The following is a 20089-nucleotide window of genomic DNA, read 5'->3' as shown; positions in this document are numbered from 1 at the left end:
CTTTTTGATGTGGACTAAAATAATTCATGATCATCTTATATATGTGCAGAGTAGTTTTTCTGATCCGTTTTCTGTCAGAGAAAAATAATTAAAAACCTGCTGTATACTGAGAATAAAAAAAAAAGGCATGGTCGTATGAAATTAAGGCTACTTTTCTTTTCAGGAGGTTTTCATCCAGCAGCGGCTTAACTGTAGGAGAACAAACAGCCATTCCACTGAGGAATGATAGCTATAGAAGGTAAATGACAGTGACTGGACACTTCGGTCTGCCGATATGATCCTTTCTGACCACCTCAGTGCCGGAGAGGGAGAGAAGGAAACTCTCTCTGTCTGTCTTTCCCAAGACAATGGCTGGAGGCTGCTCTTCCAACAAATTGCACAATGAAGAAGGTGAATTTTGAGGGTACGTAGGTAGGTAGGTAGGTAGGTAGGTAGGTAGGTAGGTAGCACACCATGAGGTGAGTGTGACTGAGAACCATAAGAACCATATATATTATATATACAGTATACGTTATTTTTCTGAGGTTGACGTTGAGGTGAGATAGACTGAGGATCGGCTCAGACAACCAGGCTGGAGAGGGAAGAAGGGGGGATAAGGAGGAGAGTGTGGATGAGGAAGAGGAAAGAGAAGAGGTATCCTGTGAGGAGGGAGAAGCAATCCCAGACAAGGGCCACCGTTTTTGGGGACTGAAGGCCTGTATTGCTCCCTTTTTCTTCTTTCCGTAGGGGACTTGGAGATAAGAGGATGTATTAGTGACCCATTTCCGTCAGCTGTGTCAATACATTGGGCAGGGTGGGGTGAGGGGAGGGGAGGGGAGGTAGGGAGAGAGGGGGGTAATTACTGTTTACATGGACTCTCTGGGAGGAGGGGAGGGGGAAGCCGAGAGAGGAGGAACAGTTGGCGGGGGGCTGGCTGAGGGACAGATTCAGAAGGTTTACTAAGTAGCGTTATTTTGTTCTCTTTATTAAGCCCCCCCCGTCTCCCACCTTTTCTACTCCTCCTTCCCTTTCCCCTCCCGACTCTTTTCATTTCTCTCGTCGCCTCCTCCATCCCAGTTCCTGTGCGGGTTCATTCGTCCTCCAGGGACTCCGTCTTGATGTCGCTGGGGACCCCTCCGGTTCTGGACAGGGCCAGGATGGTGTGGTTGACGGCGGCCATCTCCACAGCCAGAGAGATGGGGTCCTGGTGCTCGCTGTGTGCTGCGCTGTCGTCCTGAGACAGGGAGGGGCGGTGGGAAGACCAAGGACCAAGGTCAAGGGATGAAATAGCCAGAGGTGTTCAGAATGAGTTCAGCTCAGGAGGAAAAAAAAGAAAAGAAATAGGAATTCTACCTGTAGTAGATGGATTAATGTTGCTTTCTAGTTTTTGCCATCATGCTGACAGATTCTAATCAGACTTTACTGTAGAGCTTAAAGGTTCTCTGGAGTTTTTCAGCACTAGTAGCGCTATGGAGCATTTTTACAAGTGGGTCCCAAGTGAGTATCTTTCACAGTTCCACTTTTTCAGTACAAAACTCAAAAAACTTCTTTGTTTTACTATCCCTCTGCTGCAGCTCAGCAAGCTAGAAACTGTCTAGAGAAGTAAAGTTTGCAATAAAAAGATTGTAACTTTGGAAAATTACCTGACTACTACTGTGGCTAACTGACTACTGAAGCCTTACATTAACTGTGGCTGAACTTACCTGAATACATTTTTTAGCACAAAAAGAGGAATGCGGATTTTGTCCTTCCATCACTTCCATTGGAAACACATTAGTAACTGACCTCTTCATCTTGCAGCATCTAATAACCCTTTCAGTGTACATATGGGCATGTGAATACTGTCTTTAGATTTTCAATTTGAAGTCACAGATGAAAGATAAGTATCAAATCAACATTTATATGATTACTCTACACTGACGGCTACTGAAAGACCTGCAATCAGTCTCGTATTATGATGAAAGGACCTGTAATTTCGCTTTGCCTCTTTTCAGAGTGGACTGTATGTCAGTGCTCCCAGCAACACAAAGATCAAAGTTGTATTTGATAACTGTTGACAGTAATCGATTGGCATGATGGCAAAAACAGAGAAAACATGATTAAAGAGGATTTTTTTTTTCCCCCTCTTAAAAATGGGTGTGCATGGTTAGCATGTTCCTGCAGGAGGAGGTACCTGTGTTGGCGAGGTGGGCTCCAGTCGGTAAAGGCCAAATGGTCGGCTGAGAGGTCTCTTGTCAAAATAGGGCAGGTCACATGGCTGGAGAAAGTAGAATTACCCTTTTAGTTAGGTAGGATTCAAAAGCATCGACTTAAGTTTAATTTGAGAAATAGTTCAAAATATCTAGACTGACTTCTTCTCCTTCACAATGACCTCAATTAATCTATCTTGACAGAATACATTCACGATGTGATCATCACATATTAGCTGCACTTTAACTGACTGTTCTTACTTGCGGCCTTCACTTGACCTGAGGGTAAAGATTTGCATGTTGTGCAACTGAGAGTAAAGCTGGAGGGTTTAAATGGAAAGACAATCTTCATCTGTAGGTTTCTAGAATAATACAGAGCATTGCTGCTTTGTTTCCATTGGTAACAGGAAAAAAAAAAAGAAGAAGAGAGTGGGCTTTTGTTGATGTGCCTTGAGCAACAGTTTCAAAAAAAAAAAAAAAAAAACATTCCTCACAATGATCGGGAACTTTATGTACTTTCTATATCTGGGGAAAAATATATTCAGTTCATCTGAAGGACAGATGTTCAGTCTTTCAGCGTTCTTGCAATTTGTCTTTTTGTGTGAATCTGTGAGAACACATTAACCAAAGAGAGGGAATCTAATTAATAAAGTCAGCTGATGTATTGTTTGGTAAGAACAAAAAGACATGTAAAATGCATAATTACATTTGACTAATGACTGGAATACTGACTGTTGTCCAAGAACAGAGTGAGCCTTTTGCCAAGGGATGAATGTGGATGGCTGACAAGAGGCTATTCCATAAAAACAAATGGGAACAATGCTTGTTGAAGAAATATATAAAGAAATTAATAAAAATCTGACACAGTACATTAAAAAATGAAAACATGAAGCTGTAACATAAGGAGAAGTGACATCTTTCTCTTTCCTCAGGCCGGTCGTATACAGCACTGTTTGGAACAAATTCTGGTTTTATGTGTCTTTGGAGATCATTAATCATTCTCTACCTGCTCTGAGAAGTCGTTCCCATCAATGTCGTCGCTGTTGGAGTGTCCCCCTGGACTCTGGACGTCTATTCCATGACTCTCCAGGATTGTGGCTTCTTGGAGGAAGAGGATGGATTGTTAGATTTACGATATATCAATGTTAATATCCCTAATAATATCCAAACCAGGGTTACTTATACCCCAGGGCGTACTTCTGCAGTTGCCAGCGGCTATGTGGAGAGATTGTGGAGCAGCTGAACTAATTTGAAAAAATTGAATTTACGATTTTATTTAGAAAATATATATCACCATATCGAGTTAGCTGTAACACCTGAACGCTAACTGTTGTGCATGACAACTAGTTAGCAAGCAGAAAGAGAAGTCTAAACAGTTAGAAAAGTAATGAATAAACTGTTTAGATGGCTTAAAGTAGAGGATAAATGGTTAAATAGTTAGCTAAAAGTAAACAGCTGAAATAGCAAGCTAGCTTAAAAGGTAATAAATTAGTTAAATGCTAATGAATAAATGGTTTAAATAGTTAGCTAAAAGTAAACAGCTGAAATAGCGAGCTAGCTTAAAAGGTAATAAATTAGTTAAATGCTAATGGATAAATGGTTTAAATAGTTAGCTAAAAGTAAACAGCTGAAATAGCAAGCTAGCTTAAAGGTAATAAATTAGTTAAATGCTAATGGGTAAATGGTTTAAATAGTTAGCTAAAAGTAAACAGCTGAAATAGCAAGCTAGCTTAAAGGTAATAAATAAGTTAAAAGCTAATGGTTTAAATAGTCAAAAGAATTTCTTAAATTGTTGAAATAGGTAAAAGTAATAGATAAATGGTTTGAATAGTTAGCTAAAAGTAATAAACAGTTGAAACAGTAAGCTAGCTTAAACTAATACATTTAACTAATACATTAGTTAAATGCAAACATTAAATGGATAATTGGAAATACTGTAGTTAGCTAAAAAAAATAGTTAAATTGCTGAAATAGCTAAAAGTAATGAGTAAATGTATGAAATATTTAGCAAAGAGTAGTGAATAATTGATTGAAATAGCTACAAGTAATGGATAACTAGTTCAAACAGGTGATGGATAAATGTTTGAAATAGCTAAAAGTAATGGGGAAATGGTTAAAATGTCTAATTTTTGCCACTCTAATGGCATTAGTATGAAAGCAAATTTGACTAAACCAACCTAGACAATTCAATTGAATGAAAACAATATTATAACAGTATTCCCTTTTGTGTAATAGACATGTAATTTTAAATTAATCAAATGAATTTGGAGCATGATGGGTGGTGTGGTGAAGGAGTAATTGAGTTCATCTGACCAGGTTGTGGGGGTACATCAGGTTTGCAAATTACCACATATTAGCACAGACTTTGGCCAAATTATACTGACACTTTTCAGTGGCTGTCTTCTCTACTGATCCATTTAGCAAGCAAGTAATGGAGTTTCTGTTCTACAAATGTAATTGGCATATAGGTTAATGCAAGTGGCAAGAGTTTTTTTTTTTTTTTACTTCATAGCAATTAAGACAATACTTTGCTAGAGGTAATCACAGGCGACTCATAGGTGACTGATCAACAATCAACCTAATTATAGTGATGTAATGAATTAATGGTGGACCATTTAATGTATCAAAAATATTGTGGATGTAATTAAAACATGCAGTGTGCTGTAATCACAAGTCTCTCAAGGACATCTGTGGTCCCTCCCTAAAGCCACATTACCAATGTTAGCCCGTCTCTTGATCTCTTTGCGACGGTTGGCGAACCAGTTGTAAACTTTGAGGGAAGTGACCCTCTCCAGATCAGACAGCTTCTTCCCTGAAACAAATCACATGACAGTTTGATTAAACTCAACACATCTTCTATCACTTTCTAAAATTCTACCTGACACCTTTTCTATCATCACAATGATAACTTGTTTTGTCTCAGGTCTGTTCTAATATTTTTTATTTTACTTCTCCCCTGCCCTCTGCCCCCTCACAGTGTCAGTTCCTCTCTTATCTGTGCTTAGATTGTTTCATAACCGATGGTGGTTAAATGACTGTTGAAAGGAAATAACTTTACACCACTGCACGAGGAGGAACAGATGCCACACAGATGTTTGGTTGTAAAATTCAGATCACAGTCACAGAGACATTAGATCCAAAAATGCCCTGAACACAAAGCTCTCTGAAAGAACACATTTTAATAAGACATAACATAGATATACAGTATATGCATGTTGGCTGTGGGTTGCTGTTGGACACCATTTCTTGGTAAGTAAGCCTGGCAGTGGGTAACATGCATTATTACAGGCAAACACCTACTTGCCCTGAGCAATTCTGTCTATTATTTTCGACTACCACCTACTCAGTAATCCCAGCCACAAAACATGTTCATATGGTGCTATACTGCATTAGTGAGTTAAAGGTATGAAGAGATTTACAAAAAGCAGATTATTTACCAGCTCACACTGGTTGAAAATGCAGATTTACTTATGATGTTTAGTTATATAAGTTACATAATTGCTATCATGTTACTATGCTGGTCTGCGACATCTGGAAAGTTACAGATTCCAGCTTAGATATAAAAAAATGTAACCTCCTCTTGGGCTGCAGCGAACAGTTATTTTCATTATTCATTTCATTATTATCTATCGATTAATTTCTTGATTTATCAATTCATTGTTTGCTCTATAAAATACCAGAAATAAATATCCATGACAATTTTCCAAAGCCCAAGTTGACTTACTCATATTCCTTTCTTTGTGTGACATTAAAAAAAACCCAAAGATATTCCATTTACAATCAAAGAAGATTGAGAAAACCAGAAAATATTCTCATTTCAGAAGCTGGAACCAGTGAAACTGGGGCATTTTCTATCAAAATTTAAATCAATCAGCTACTCATGTCAGCTCAATAACCTATCAAATGAATAAATGTCAAAGATGCATTACTGACATTGTGTAGATAGGGATGATTTCCATAATAATATTCAGAATACTGTGTTGTTTATTATTTGCATGTTACACATAAACACTCCTGGTCTCTGTGGTTTACCTGGTTTCTGAATAACAGCATTGCAGGCGTTTGCTATCTCCTCCCTTTTGGCCTCATCTGGATACTGGTTGTCGTTGAAGTAGCTATAAATAGCAGAAGGGTCACACTGATTAAATTAATTTCACTACACAAGGACGATGTCAACAAGCCGGCGTTACTGCTGTTTGTTGTGACGCAGTACAACCAAGCCAATATTGAGAGTGTATGACAACAGTCAGGGGCTTTGTTTCCTCACTGTCCGGCAGTTTTATAGAACAGGCTGCAATATTTCCTTGATTCCTTGTGGAAATCATCGAGAAGTTATGAAACAAAACTCCCATCTATCATCTTTTATCTACTGTTCTTAAAAATCCGTATTTTCCTTCCCTCCTCACCTCTCCATCACAGCCAGGCACTCTTTCCTCCAAGTGAAGCGGCTTCCCCGACGCAGCCGGAAGGTTCCCGGGGCAGTAGTGAGGGGCGGCGGGGTTTGCCTCCACTCCATGTCCTCCAGAGGCAACGGAGCCGGCCGCATGTTCAGAGTGGCACCTGGGGGCAGGAAGTGGCACAATCACTGGTAAAGTTAAAACTGAAGACATTACATCTGTCATCAAGAGTCGACAGCCACAATCGGCCACACAATACACAGATGTGTTTGTGGTTTGGATGCACAAAACTGCCTGTAAAAGTTCTAAAAATGTAGCGATAATGTGTAGAGGCTGTTTTGACAAATGAACTGAGCACAGCACAGCTGCCAGCGAGCCTACTCCTTCATGAAAATGTATGCGAGGATGCACGTCGCCTTTTGCAAATCTAACAATATATTCTTATTATAAACTCGTCTGAATAGTGCTGACAAGGACTCTGCTGCCTCATCTGAAGTCGTGACCGCAGCAAAAAAAGAAATCCACACAATGAGATTTGATTTGCACTCTTTTGCAACTCTTAAAACTGGCCACATAACAGTTCAGAGCTCGGAGATATTACGGGGTCAGAAGCTTATTTGCAGTGTCAAAACCTAATCTGACACGGACATTGTGAACGAGCCCTAAATGGGTCACCCTGCAACAGTCCAGGTTAACAGGACGGCATGAACGGGGCATCAGTTTTCTCTGCAGCAGTGATGGAGGCGTGTGTGTGTGTGTGTATGTGTGTGTGTGTGTGTGCAGGGCAGGGCTGAGCTGAACTGAGCTGAGCTGGGCCGGGCTCAGTCTGGCCATAAATAGCATAGAGCAGTTTCCAGTGCTGACGGTGCTGGCAGGGCTCCACCGAGGAACATGCCGCAGAGGACGAGGCGTGGGATGTCTGCTGGCTGGCTATAGGTTGATACAGCAGGCGTGCGCATATGCATATGAACAGCGGGAATCCGAAGCCAGCATGAGGCCTGTTGTTTTTGCTGTTAACCATCTACAGTGCAGTCTGGATTTAAGGTTGAAAAAAAAAACAAAAAAACAAAAAACGTGTGCAAGACAACTGATTTTCAACTTTTGCAGAGACAACGGCAACCTAATCCTACCAAGACAAAACTTAAGGCTACTTTTAATCCTTCTACTTATGTGAACTCTGCTTTTTTTAATGAAAGAGTTTAAAAACGCTGACTTAGACTTGACTTACTTGTGACTCGCAGGCAAAAATATTTCAACTCTTAAGTTCTTTATTGTTCTGGAACAATAAAAAGTAAGACGACGACAGGCCTCGCATATTTTACTGGGAGCGTTTTTTTTGTTGTGTATTTGATGATCGAACGTGACAATCCACACCGACTTGTGTGTGTGTGACTACGAGACCCACGATGTCACACCGTCTATATGTTGTGAACTTATTAACTCTATCCATAATGATTCATCAAGGCCACCAGTTTCAGTATCAATTGTCTGGTGTCACTGTGGACACACAGAGGAAGTGAAATACAGTGAAATACTGAATCACTAACTAAAAAGAATGCCGTTTTGTTTTTGTATACTTCTCACTTGAAAACTACAGTTTATTATCTCAGGAGCTGTGCTGCCACATCAGAGGTTAGAGTCCGTGTAGTTTGAATGGATGCTTACATGCCGCTGATGTTGCGTGTGTGTATATATTTTCCAGTTTGGCCGTTGTGGTGAAAGAACTGATTTAAACCTGAACTTCAATCTCGACTAGCGATGTGCGTGCGAAGATGTGTGAAACTGAGTAAGCACTTTGCCTCTTCATTTTACTTCAAACTTGACTTTCGACTTCATCTGACACACCTTGACATAAACTTGGAATTTCCCCAAAACACTTAAAAATGTTTTTTTTTGGCTATTTTGCATTTGGCAGGAATTTTCACAGTAGTGTATGTCCCAGAAGGATCTTAATTTGTTGGACTTTTGCTTATAAAAGTTTATACAACCAACCAGAGCAACAATCACAGGACAATGGGTGGTAAACATTCAGTCATACCCTCTTAAACCACAATAACACTGAAGACATTGCTGTTGTTATGATCTTGGCTAGAAGGAGCGTCCTATCCTCTTATCTCAACAGTCGTTTCACGAGGCTGGATGCTTCTGCTAACATCTTAAGATATTCAACAGAATGGAATTGAGGCATCATATCAATCACATCTCACTGCACCACATTTACCACAAGATGCTGACTACCCCTACTTATCTCATTAACAGTCTAACAGGAAACTGCAGGCAGCAGAGTGTTTTCCTACTGTGCTTCCCTTCTTTGGAGCGGCCTCCCCGCTGCGATTACTGAGGCGGGCTCTTGTGCCATCTTTACATCCAAACTCATCAACTTTTCTTTACTTGGTCAACCACAGCTTTGCACAAGTATTCAGAGTGACGACATGCGGGGAATAGATGGTTTCATTTCATGGTATGAGGGGATGCCTTTCCAAGTTTTGGTTTCTTTTTTTTTTTTTTTTTAAACACAGCCCTTCAGTGGGCTATAATAATAATAATAATAATAAAAAACCTAACCAATACACATGCACTAAGCAGCAGTGAGCAGATTGAAAAAGCTCAGATGTACCTGGAGTGGTTTTCTCCAGCGTGTACCAGCGGTAGAAGGCCCGTTTCTTCTGCTCGCTCAGGTCGGAGCCGTGCTGCAGCAGCCAATGGGAGATCCTGCTCTGGCTGATGCCTGGAAAGCAGCCAGACATCGAATTACAACAGAGGTTTTTTTTTTTCTTGCATCAGGCCCCAGCGCAATTTGTAGACAACCTTTAGAAGAATTCAAGAGACACAAGGGTATACAAGAGGGAAAGGTGTTTTCTCTCTCCTTAGCTCTGAATTTATTTCTTCTCTGATAACTTGTCTCTTACACGACCTGCAGTCACTGAGATACTGCTGGGCCCTTCAACTGGTTTCTACTGGTTGCCAATCATTTGTTAAACTGCAAATCAGAGTTTGACTGATATGATTTTATAAATGTACAATCTTTGCATTGTAAAATAGTCACCGATTAAAGTGGAAACAGACAACTTTCCACCCCTAGCATCACAAAGTGCCGGATCGCTTTCCCTTTTCCTCAGAGCGTAGCTCCGAAAATAAATGATCACCACCACTTTGGAAATAAAAAAGGAGAAAGAAGCATGTTCACTGAAGAGATGTATTCAAATTGTCACAATTTTATATTGAATTTGGGAACAGGCAAAAGCTTTGAGTAATATTATTGCTTTGTGCAAACAAGTAACTACAGCAGGGGTTGGCGTAACGTTAGAAGAAAACAGGAGAAAAAGGGGAACCAATCTAAACAACAACGGTGTCTTTATTTATAGCTGTTACAATGTGCAATCAACATTTACTTCATAATGATGAGTGAAAGTAAAAAAAAGTTTGTCTATTTCCACTTCAACCGATTCATTTATGATAGAAAAACATGAAATACATTGCCACCTATTGTGCATTTACAAAAACATTATCAAACAGTTTGAGCTAATTCATATTCAAAATACAATGTGCAATAAAAATTAAATTTGTTGTCAGCCTCTATAATATTAGTAATAAATAAGTGCCCAATATTTCTTTTATGGCTGATGTTGCTCTTATTTACCTGAGAATTAGTATACCTAACAGCTAATACAGGGTTACAGAGGTTACAAATTCATGTGAAAGTGGAAAATTCAGCTTCCAACTGGATCCTACTGAGAGTCCAAACCAGTAGTAACACAAAGAAAATATGAGGAGAGCTGTTTGTTTGTTTGTTAAGTGTTGGCATTTGTGCACACATCCTTTGTATAAAAGCCTCCTCTTTGACATTCCTTGAATTGCTGAAGTAGTTTCAGTTTAAACTGAGGAGCTGAACATTGAAATTATAAGTCTGGTGAAGGTCTATATTTTTCCTCATTTCCAAGGAATTCCATGAAAAGGCCAAAACAAACAATGAATTGATTCAACTAACTGTGTGAAAGTGTATCCAAAGTCTCCATTTATGACCCGTTTTTAAACATTTACATCTTCAGTAGGAACCAACGGGCTTGTGGCTGAGAGTCACAGAGTATTAAGAGACAGACTAATGCATTGTTGGTTTTAGCTCTTTTCATGGATTTGTTGACAGTAAGAGTATTACCAGCCTTATAATAAACATGGGTGATAGATAAAGTGTCATTAAAGAGAGCAAGTTACTAACCAGTGACTTGTGCCACAACTGCCTGAGAGATCCTTCTATTCCCCAGGAACGCTTTGATCTCCTCTTTCACCATACTGCTGTCCCTCCTGCAAACACACACAGAAACACCACTTCATAAACTGTCAGCGACAAAACCCTGAAGTACCAACGTTCAGCTCTGGTGAAAAGCTGTCGTACCATCATTTACCCAACAACAACAACAAGTAAAGCTTAAATGTTGTTTGTTCTGTCATGGATTTTATGCTCCTTTACATCAGAGTCAGACTATTCATTTGGTACACTGTACAATAACTGACTCCCTCTTTTCAAGCGACATAATCAAATCTGTTTTTCTGTTGTACATATTCATGGGAAAACCGTAAAACAAAGGCTACATTTTAATCTGGGCTGAGTTTGGATGGCAGTTATTGGTGTATTGTTCTTTTTTTTATGGCTCTCATATAATCAACGTTGCATTTCAGAGAAACACAAAGGCAATGAACTATGAATTAGAATGAGCCGAGCCCACAATCGAGTAATCTATATTTTCAAAATGTATTTGGCAGATAAGTTTCTACTATCTCAGTTCTCAGCAGGGGGAGGGAGAAAAAAAAAAAAAAAACATGTACAGACTTGCAGGAATGGAGGGTGGTGAGTGAACATGTGCAGTCACACAGTGTACCCACCCTGTTTTCTGGCATCAAGCCCAATCCCCTCCCCTATACATACACAATAAAACACACACACACACACACCCCAACAGGCTTATTACTGTCTTGGCTTAATTCCTCACCCTGGTACAGATAGCTGGCAGATTGTGAACACCTGTCAAATGTAAACTGGTTGGTGTATTTTTTTACTAATAGAGCAAAACAAAACTAGTACTTTTTTTTTCCCTAGAAGGTGTTTCCAGTGGACGCCTACCCCCCCACCCGCCTTAAACAACCCTGGTGCTCGAAACATACAATCACAGCATCCTTTGAACCAGTCACTATCCCAGACTCAATACAGTCAAAATGGAGAACTCTGTTTGCATATTTCTGAAATGAAAATGCGTCACGACTCTTGACACCCGGCATCAGTATTCCTCCACACCAGTCTCTTGCGGCAGCTAAAATTAGAGTTCAAAAACGCTGCTTGTATCGACACCAGTGAATCAATGTAGCACAAGCTGCTGTACAAGACTGAGGAAGAGTGGGAAGTGGAGGAGAGAGGAAAGGAGGAGGAGGAGGAGGAGGAGGAGGAGGAGGGGGGGGGGTGTGTTGCCAACTCAAAGGCCGAACCCCCTGCAGAGATGGAAATGTGCACTTAAAAGTGAGAAAACTCAGAAGGGCACCGTGGGATTGTTGACAAGCTGAAACGGTGTGCCCCTGCCCCCGCAGCCCCTGCCGAGCAAAAACGCTGGAGAGTCCTACAGGCGAAGAGGACGAGGGCTTTTGAACGCTACTTAACTTCTTGGGCTGTCTAAAGAGGACATGTAATTTAATGCAGAGGCAGCGTGAATGAGCGACGGGACAGCTAGCGCGGTGCCGAGGATAGAGCCTGAGCTCTAAATGCCTATTCTTATTCTGACTGTTCATACAGGGCAGCAGGAAGGCAGCAGAGGCCCACAGCAGTAAGAGGAGGAGGAGGAGGAGGAGGGGGGGGGGAGGAAGAGGAGGAGGGGACTAATGTGTAAAGTTCTTAAGAGGAAGAGAGGAACATGTGGATTGTGATGGATTGTGAACAATGAAACTGTCAGAGTAATGGCGCTAAGTAACTATTTTGAGCATGTGATTTCAAACCTTATGTTATTTAGTGTTATGTGATTTCATGTTATATTGCCAGGTGGAGACATTAGGTGCAAGACTGAAACCCCCCAACCCCCCCCCCCCCACCACCACACACACACACACACACACACACACACTCTAACGTCTGCCATAGAATACTTCCCTTTTTCTGTAATAAAGTCTTTGTTGACGGTGTACATACTCTCAAGAAGAACGCCTTAATGCCCATCTCTGCTCTTTTGATAAATCACAGGATGTGCTTCTTTACATGGAACATAATGTACAAAAAAAAAAAAAATTACTTATCACAGCTGTCATGTGGTAGCCAGCACTCTGGAACAGACAACGCCTGTGTGCACACACTCCACCTTTTTCTGTTCCTTCTTTATTTGTTCAGCTTTGCATCTTTACTTCTCTTTATCTAGTTAATTAAATGCACCGATTCAAAAGTATAAAAAAAAAACACCACACACTCGCTATTCACTAATGTAGAGCTACAATTGCTCGATCAGCCAATCGGCAGAGAGCCAGTCGGCAGCTATTTCATCAAATGTCACTGGTTCCAGCTTTTCCACTGTGAGGGTTTGCAGCCTTTATTTGCCTTATGTGATAGTAAATTTAATACCTTTGGACGGTTGGTTGGACAAAATAAGATGTGAATGTGTCACCTTGAGCTTTAAGAAATTGTAATGTGCGTTTTTCACTAATTTTTTTTGACATTTTATAGACCAGAAAAAACTAAAATAAAAATCAGCAGATTTTTGTGATAGAGAGAAATGTGGAGGGGCTGGCTCTGTTGTTATCGGCTGTAGCTGTTACATGTCAAGACTATATGGCCTACATAAAGTGCACGAGAGTTGTGATTGGTTTGTTTCCACATCCTGCTGATAGTGAAGACAACGAGGAGCAGGTTGAAGACAACATTTGTTCAAATCGCTAGATGAAATGTGGCTTTTCTGATCTAGCAGACATTGCCAGTTGAAATGTCCTTTTTGCTGTCTGTCACAGAGATAAACATACATGAACAACATTGCCTGATAACATGCGACATACCGATCGAGGGTTGCAGTAGCTCTACAACAATCAAATGTTTAAGAGCGATGCGAGCCAGATTTTTCATATATTACTGCAACACATCGGAGCAAATGACAAGAAAGTCTCGACCGGTTCGAGCTGCATCAGATGCATCCGTGCAAGCGAACATGGAATTTAACTAATCAATCAGCAGTTTATTTCTATAAATCAACTTGATTATAGACTGGATAAGAAGCTTTTCATAGCAAAAAAATATGGAAAAATATGTTTATACTACATTAATGGGTTAACCATCTTTGGACTAGCTACTGTGCTACTGATTTAGCACCACATTCCTATCAAAACCGATGCAGCAGAACCACAGATATCGTCGTTTCTAATCCATGAATTCATCTTGCGTGTCAAAACCTGATGCCTGCATTACCCACAATGCAACTTGACCACCGACAGTTTGGTTGGAGATTCAGTTATGATACACAAAACCTGTAAATAGACTATGATGTGTAAAAGTTCCCCTTTTAAACATGAGCTTTTTTTTTTTTTTAAGCTTATGTCGTGTTAAACATAGAACTTTATATTTAAATTGAAGCGTTCGATTACAGCCACTAAACTGAAGAGACAAAGTTTACTCTACTGCTGTTTTCCATGTTCAAGAATGAACACTGAATCTCAGATTTTTAGCCAGCCAACACTAACAGGAAAAAGTGCTCCGAAAAAAAGAGAGAAAATCTGCAAATCTACAATTCCAAACTTTATCTGCAGATGAACATCATGTGATATGATCAAAAGCTCCCAAACAACTATTAACTGGACCTTTGGGTAAGACTTTTAACTCAACTCTGCTGTTTCCGAGGTCAAGAATGAACTTTGAAACTCAATTTTGTTAAGCGTGTTCCAACAGCAGATGCACACAATGCAGCTTCAGAGGAGTTTCCAGTTGGCGCCATTTAATTAACCCTTACATATACAATACTGTGCTTTCTTGCCTCCTTGTTATGGGCATTACTGCCAAGTAGGGGTGCAACGTCGGTACACAAAATTCACAGTTAGGTATGTACCTCTGTTTTGGGGTCATAGTTCAGTACGATTTTGGTAAAGCAGGAAAGAAAGAAAGGTAGAAAATAATAATAATTTTGGTAAACATCCAACAATGGCTCATTGGCCATAACTATTTTACTTTAACAGTTTATTTGTGCTGCAGTGGAAACGGAAAACAACCTTTCTGTTTCTGCAGGGAGTCAGGACACCTGCTGACAGCTGTTTTATGCTGACTTATGGTCTAACTGTATATAAAGTATTTCAAACTAGCTCCACCTCTAGCAGCGACAACAGTAACACGCTGCTCTAACACTGATGCTTCAGTATTAATAATTTATTGGTGTCATATATAATAATGTATGGAAACATTTAAAGCCATGTTAAAAGACCATGTAACTAAGAATTGCAACTGCCTTATTTGAGCTGGACTGAGTCTCTTCTTTGTGTATCTGATGTATGTATCTGTTGTGTGTTTTAACTGTAACTGGTGTGCTGTCTTAGACAGGTCTCCCTCGGAAATGAGATTTTTATCTCAAGAGACTTCCTGGTTAAATGAAAAAAAAAAACATAATCAGTGAGAGGAACCAAACCACTACTTTTACTTTCATACTTTTTAACTTTTTGGTTCTTCAACATCCTGTCTGATCACGTGAGAAATCAAATGTGTTTATAGTTGTTCTGAACGGCTTCAATCAAGCAGCTGAGTGTTGCACTCGATCAGTGTTATGGGTCTCTCATGTGTCATTCTGAAGGCAGCGACACTACAGGGTAACCAGGGTTACCAGGGAAACCAGGCCACCTTGGCTAAGCCAGCTAGCATACATCCATACTACAGCTACGTGGTGCGCTGCCAAAACGTTCCGGGTGGAACTCGCGCTCTAGAATTATTGTTCCGCACGTCGGAGTAAGTGGATTATTAAACTATTTTGACAGTAATTGTTTGGGTCACAGAGAGGAATCTTCATACAACTGCATATACCAAACCATAACGTCCGTACCGTGGCGGTTCGGAGCAAATACACATACCATTACACCCCTGCCGCCAATAACGACAAACCCCCAACTCCAACCAAGTGGCTACAGTAACATTAAAACCATTCACAATGAAAATGCAACAGCATTTCACAGCATGGAATGACTTGAGTGAATGAAGCCTTTAAAAACACTCTACAACACTCTAATAAGACAACCACAATCTCACATCAACATACTGAATCTACTAGAAATACATTGTCCAGTTCTGCAAGCAACAAACTAAAGTTGGACAAATTCTTATAAAAGTTTCCAACACAAAGTTTAAACGCTTGCTTCACCCCCCCCGTTACCACTGACCTCATCAGCTCCTCCACCTTATCGTCAACGTCTAGGTCTTCTTCTGTAGTTTCAAACCCGAAGGCTCGTGCTGCTGCTGAACTGTTCACTGGGTAACGAGGCGGAGACAGCTTCCCGTTAGGTGTGGCGGCTAGGCTGTCGCGCCCGTTCTGTGACAGCGCCACCAGCGAGACCGGTGAGGGCAGGATGGCAGAAGGCGGCGGCGGCCCCGGAGGCGAGGAGGTGTCATAGCTGTTGCTAGGAGACGGCGAGAGCCCCCCGCCGCTGCCGTACTGCGTCTGAGTGGCGGTGGAGATTTTGGAGGTCGTGGAGGAGGCGGAGGCTGCGGAGTGATCGCCGGTGCTGCCCTCGCCGCTGTTGATGGCGCCGTTGTTGCCGTTGCATGACACGGAAGAGGTGGTGGTTGCAGAGGCAGTGTTGTTATTGTTGAATGATGTGGTTGTATTAGAGGCAGAGTTGTTGGTGCAGCTGTTTGCCCCGCCTACTCCGTAGGAGGACGAGGAGGAGGAGGAGGAAGAGGTGCGGCGGCCGAACTTGTCGCCGTGCTCCCGGTCCAGCCGGTCCAGAGTTTCAAGCGCGTGCAGGATCTCCTGCTTGGTCATGCCGGAGCGACGCAGCCGCTGCAGCAGATCTATCTGCTCAATAGTGAAGCGCGGCTCCTCGCTGAACTCAGACATCCTGCTGCTGGATGAGAGACAAGACAGACAGGTTGTGAGACAGAAGAGAAACAAGAGGAGGGGAGAGGAAACAGGAAATGCAGGGGGAAGTTAAAGAAAGGTAAGTAAGTGGATGTTCAAGATCTAGAAAGGGGAAACAGGAAGGGAAAGTGAGATAGAGAAAAGGAGGAGCAAGGAGGAAAGAGGGAGTCAGGCAGAAATGAGACAGATGAAGGGATGGTGGAGGCAAGGATGAAATGAGAGGATTAAGTGGGAAAGAGTGAAAAGGAACGCAGTTGCAGATGGGGAGGAAAAATGAGAATGATGGTGGAGGAGGAGTGAGGCAGAGGGAGGTAGAGAGGGGGGAGAGTTAGAGGGGTAAAGTAGAAAGAGAAGAGTGGGAAAAGAGGAAGAAACCTGCAAGAAGAAAATAAAAGAGGCAGCAGATAAGAAAAGGAAGACAAGAGCGGGAGATAGAAGTGTGAAAGAAAAAGGGGAGGGAGGGGCAGGGCATAAAAATCTGCTATTTTTGGGAACCAGCAGGCAACACACGCAGAGTGCCAGAGTCACCTTGACAGCTGATGCTATCTTAACATTCTGACTGCCGTTCTTTAAGAGCTACAATATATCCCCGGCTCTGCACACCACCCACGCTGTATGTTTTTCATAAGCAATTTGCTGTGCTCAAAATCAATGCAACTGGAATCAGACTGCGGCAGATTTTCCATCTTCTGTGCCAGCCCGACCTATGCTGATATGATAAATGGTTTAAAAGGGGTCACTGGCATTTTTCCCCCCCCCCTACATCTGTGTTAGACGAAACCGTGCAGAGGACAGAAAAGACATTAAATGACTTGAGACTGTAAGCGGTGTTTTGAGGTTATCGTGGAGGAAACTAATACGACAGGGATGAATATCAGTCTTTAGAGGTCTGTAACATCGAGCTTTTAAAAAGGAGAAGTACAATAAGCAGCATGTCAGACAGTCACAGTGAACACTTTGGGTCAGAAATACTTTACTACTGAACATTAACTAGTCTCTTAAGTTATCACTACGCATTTATAAAGAAGTCTGCTGAAGCTGTAAATCATTATCAAGCACAGTTACACTGGAAACCTGTCACATCCCAGCAAGATCAGCAACACAGAATTAAAAACTGCAACCGTCACTGGTTACTTTCACCAAAATACCACAGTTTTAAACATGCAAGCGGATACACTTGCACTAAGTAACTCAATAAGTTCTTCTGATTTCGAACTAATCTATGCATTCACTTTGTACTTTGCAGCCAAAACTGAGTTTGAGAAATCATTACCCATCCTGTCCAAGTATTTAGAGTTACCTATTCACTTGGGCTAAAGCTGGTTGAACTGGTTAAAACACACTCAGCAGGTTAAACACCGCAGGGAAGCAAAAATTTAATCTCATTTAATAATATAAATGCATGTCCTACACTGGATTACTGTAGGTCAGACTGGATATGTGTGCAACCCAGAAGGAGACAGAGGAAAAAAAAGTTTATGACTGATGTTGCTGCTTCTATCAAAATACAAGAGGCTTTGGATCACTTTGATAACAGTCACAACAAAGTACAGGAACTCTTTAAAAGCTTACAGAAGCTTCATAGAGATCAGAGCAGACTAAGGGGAAAAAAAACCCTTCCTTACCCTTCAAGACAGTTTGCATGCATCAAATATTTCCAGTGTAAACCAAACTCCAGTTTTCATGGCGTTTTTTTCTTAATTGTCCCAGTCCTAAAACTGGCCACAGTCTGGTCAGTATTCAGTATCTATTCCTCCTCCATGTGTTTTTGTTTTGCTGACAGTGGGGCTGTGCAGTGCGAGCACAAATCTGTCGCTCGTTTCCACACTGCAGGCGAACCGCCGGTGATGCCAGCTTTTCACGCCCAAAAGCTAACGTTAGCAAATGTTTCTGTGGCAGACGGACAATGCCCAATGTGACGTTCAATTAGCCAGCTTGCAACCCTCTAACCCCGTCTGATTTGAGTCATTTTCGTTCATGCTGCCGCTGAATTTATACTGACAACAGCCCACGGGCTTCACACAGGACGACTGGAAACTTAACATCGGCTATTTTGGTAGCATTTAGCATTGTGGAGCGATTAGCATAACAGGCTAGCCATGCCAACGCTGATACTAGCTGACGTTAGCCGCCGCCGCCGCCGCTGCTGGCTAGCGAAGGTTTGATATTAATAACATCACTCTCAGTGTTGTGGATGGCTAAGTACATGACTTACCTCGGTTCAAATCGTCCACTTCACCATTTAACTTTACAACTTGTGCAAACACCCGCTGTGTGTTTTACTGCAACCGAACAATAAAGCAATTTGAGTACAGTGCCCTGTCCGACCCCTTTCCAAGGATTTCTAATCAGAGGCGAATTATTTGCCTCTCTGCTTTGTCTGTCTGACAACAGCCATATTGACAACTAACACCTCCGAGTAGCTCCGAGGGAACTGTAGTTTCACTCTCACAAAGGCCTCTACCACGCGGCGGCGTTCTTTGCACTAAAAACTACAAATCCCTACAACGAGAAGGCGCCGATGGCTCGCTGATCTACAGTTGTCACAAAAGGCGATGCAGTTTTTAATGTGGCCACAGCGGCTGCTCCTCTCAAATCTGCTGCTGGTGCTGCTGGTCAGAGCAGTGTGAAGAATTCAATCAGGCCACCTGTACCATCACACCGACCAGCCAGCCAAGTGTAATAGATTACTTTTATTGTTTTTTTTTAATTTATTTTTATTTATTCACACATACGACTGCATAAAGATCCAGATAATATAAAATAAGAGATGTGTCAGGGCAGGTCAAGAAGCTACAGGCTTATACAAGGGAACTTAAGGAGAAAAACAAACAATAACAAAAATAAAAGAAACACCTAAACTAACATAATTTAGGAAAATACAACAAAAAATAAATGACAACAAGAGGCACACAAAGTGAGTAGAAAAACTAACCAATCAGTAGACAACAATCCAAGAAAAACAAAGAAAAACATGAAAAACAATAAGGGGAAAAAGAAGAATATATATGTAAATATACCTAATGAAATAATTAGACATCATGAATTAAATGTGATGACAATTTCCTTTTAAAACTTTCTAAAAAAAATAACATACTGGCCATGTTTCATTTTGTAAAAAGGGAAGTGAAGATGATCAAGCGGTCTAATATTATATGAATGAATTCGAGAATCAAATTTGCAGAAGTTGCTAAACGATGATGGTAGAGAAAAAGGCATAAACATATATTTATAAATAAACACACATATCTGATGAATATTTATGTCATATACTGAAAGAATGTTCAGTTTTCTGCATCGGGAGACAGTGGCCTCGTTAGAGTCTGAGAAAGTTGTCAATCTTTTAAATAAAGTTTATGAAGATTGGAGGGATATGTATTAATGTTCAGAAGATTTTTTCCTTTATAGCCTGCAGGAAATGCGGTATTTTATCCTTTAAATAGGTGCCAAAGTA

At 41.1% G+C, this 20089-nt stretch overlaps 1 protein-coding gene across 4 annotated transcripts; it reads right to left on the bottom strand.

The window, feature by feature from the left end:
- hmbox1b (homeobox containing 1 b) lies at positions 1 to 19152 on the bottom strand. 4 transcript variants are annotated; one of them, XM_067572093.1, is made up of 10 exons: positions 18851 to 19149; positions 15938 to 16618; positions 10782 to 10867; positions 9183 to 9293; positions 6575 to 6728; positions 6201 to 6283; positions 4885 to 4980; positions 3175 to 3269; positions 2153 to 2236; positions 1 to 1213 (listed from the first exon to the last, which is right to left on the bottom strand). In XM_067572093.1, the coding sequence occupies exons 2-10, from the start codon at positions 16612 to 16614 to the stop codon at positions 1070 to 1072; spliced, it is 1530 nt and encodes a 509-aa protein (XP_067428194.1). In that variant the 5' UTR covers positions 16615 to 16618; positions 18851 to 19149; the 3' UTR covers positions 1 to 1069. The 4 variants fall into 4 exon arrangements, with proteins under 4 accessions (XP_067428194.1, XP_067428193.1, XP_067428195.1 ...); XM_067572092.1 differs by having other exon boundaries at positions 15938 to 16621; positions 18851 to 19147; XM_067572094.1 differs by having other exon boundaries at positions 3175 to 3266; positions 15938 to 16621; positions 18851 to 19146.
- Positions 19153 to 20089: the final 937 nt, after the last annotated feature.

The sequence above is a fragment of the Thunnus thynnus genome, chromosome 18 (genome assembly GCF_963924715.1).
Source record: "Thunnus thynnus chromosome 18, fThuThy2.1, whole genome shotgun sequence".
NCBI lineage: Eukaryota > Metazoa > Chordata > Actinopteri > Scombriformes > Scombridae > Thunnus > Thunnus thynnus.
The sequence above is the reverse complement of the archived record's forward strand: the minus strand, read 5'-3'. Positions and strand labels throughout refer to the sequence as shown.

Excerpts from the sequence above, each read along its gene's own strand:
- hmbox1b (XM_067572093.1), bottom strand. The coding sequence starts at position 16,614 with ATGTCTGAGTTCAGCGAGGAGCCGCGCTTCACTATTGAGCAGATAGAT. Across the intron at positions 10,868-15,937 it reads AAGGTGGAGGAGCTGATGAG|GAGGGACAGCAGTATGGTGA; the intron begins GTCAGTGGTAAC and ends GTGTGTTTGCAG. Across the intron at positions 2,237-3,174 it reads GGAACGACTTCTCAGAGCAG|CCATGTGACCTGCCCTATTT; the intron begins GTAGAGAATGAT and ends TACTTTCTCCAG.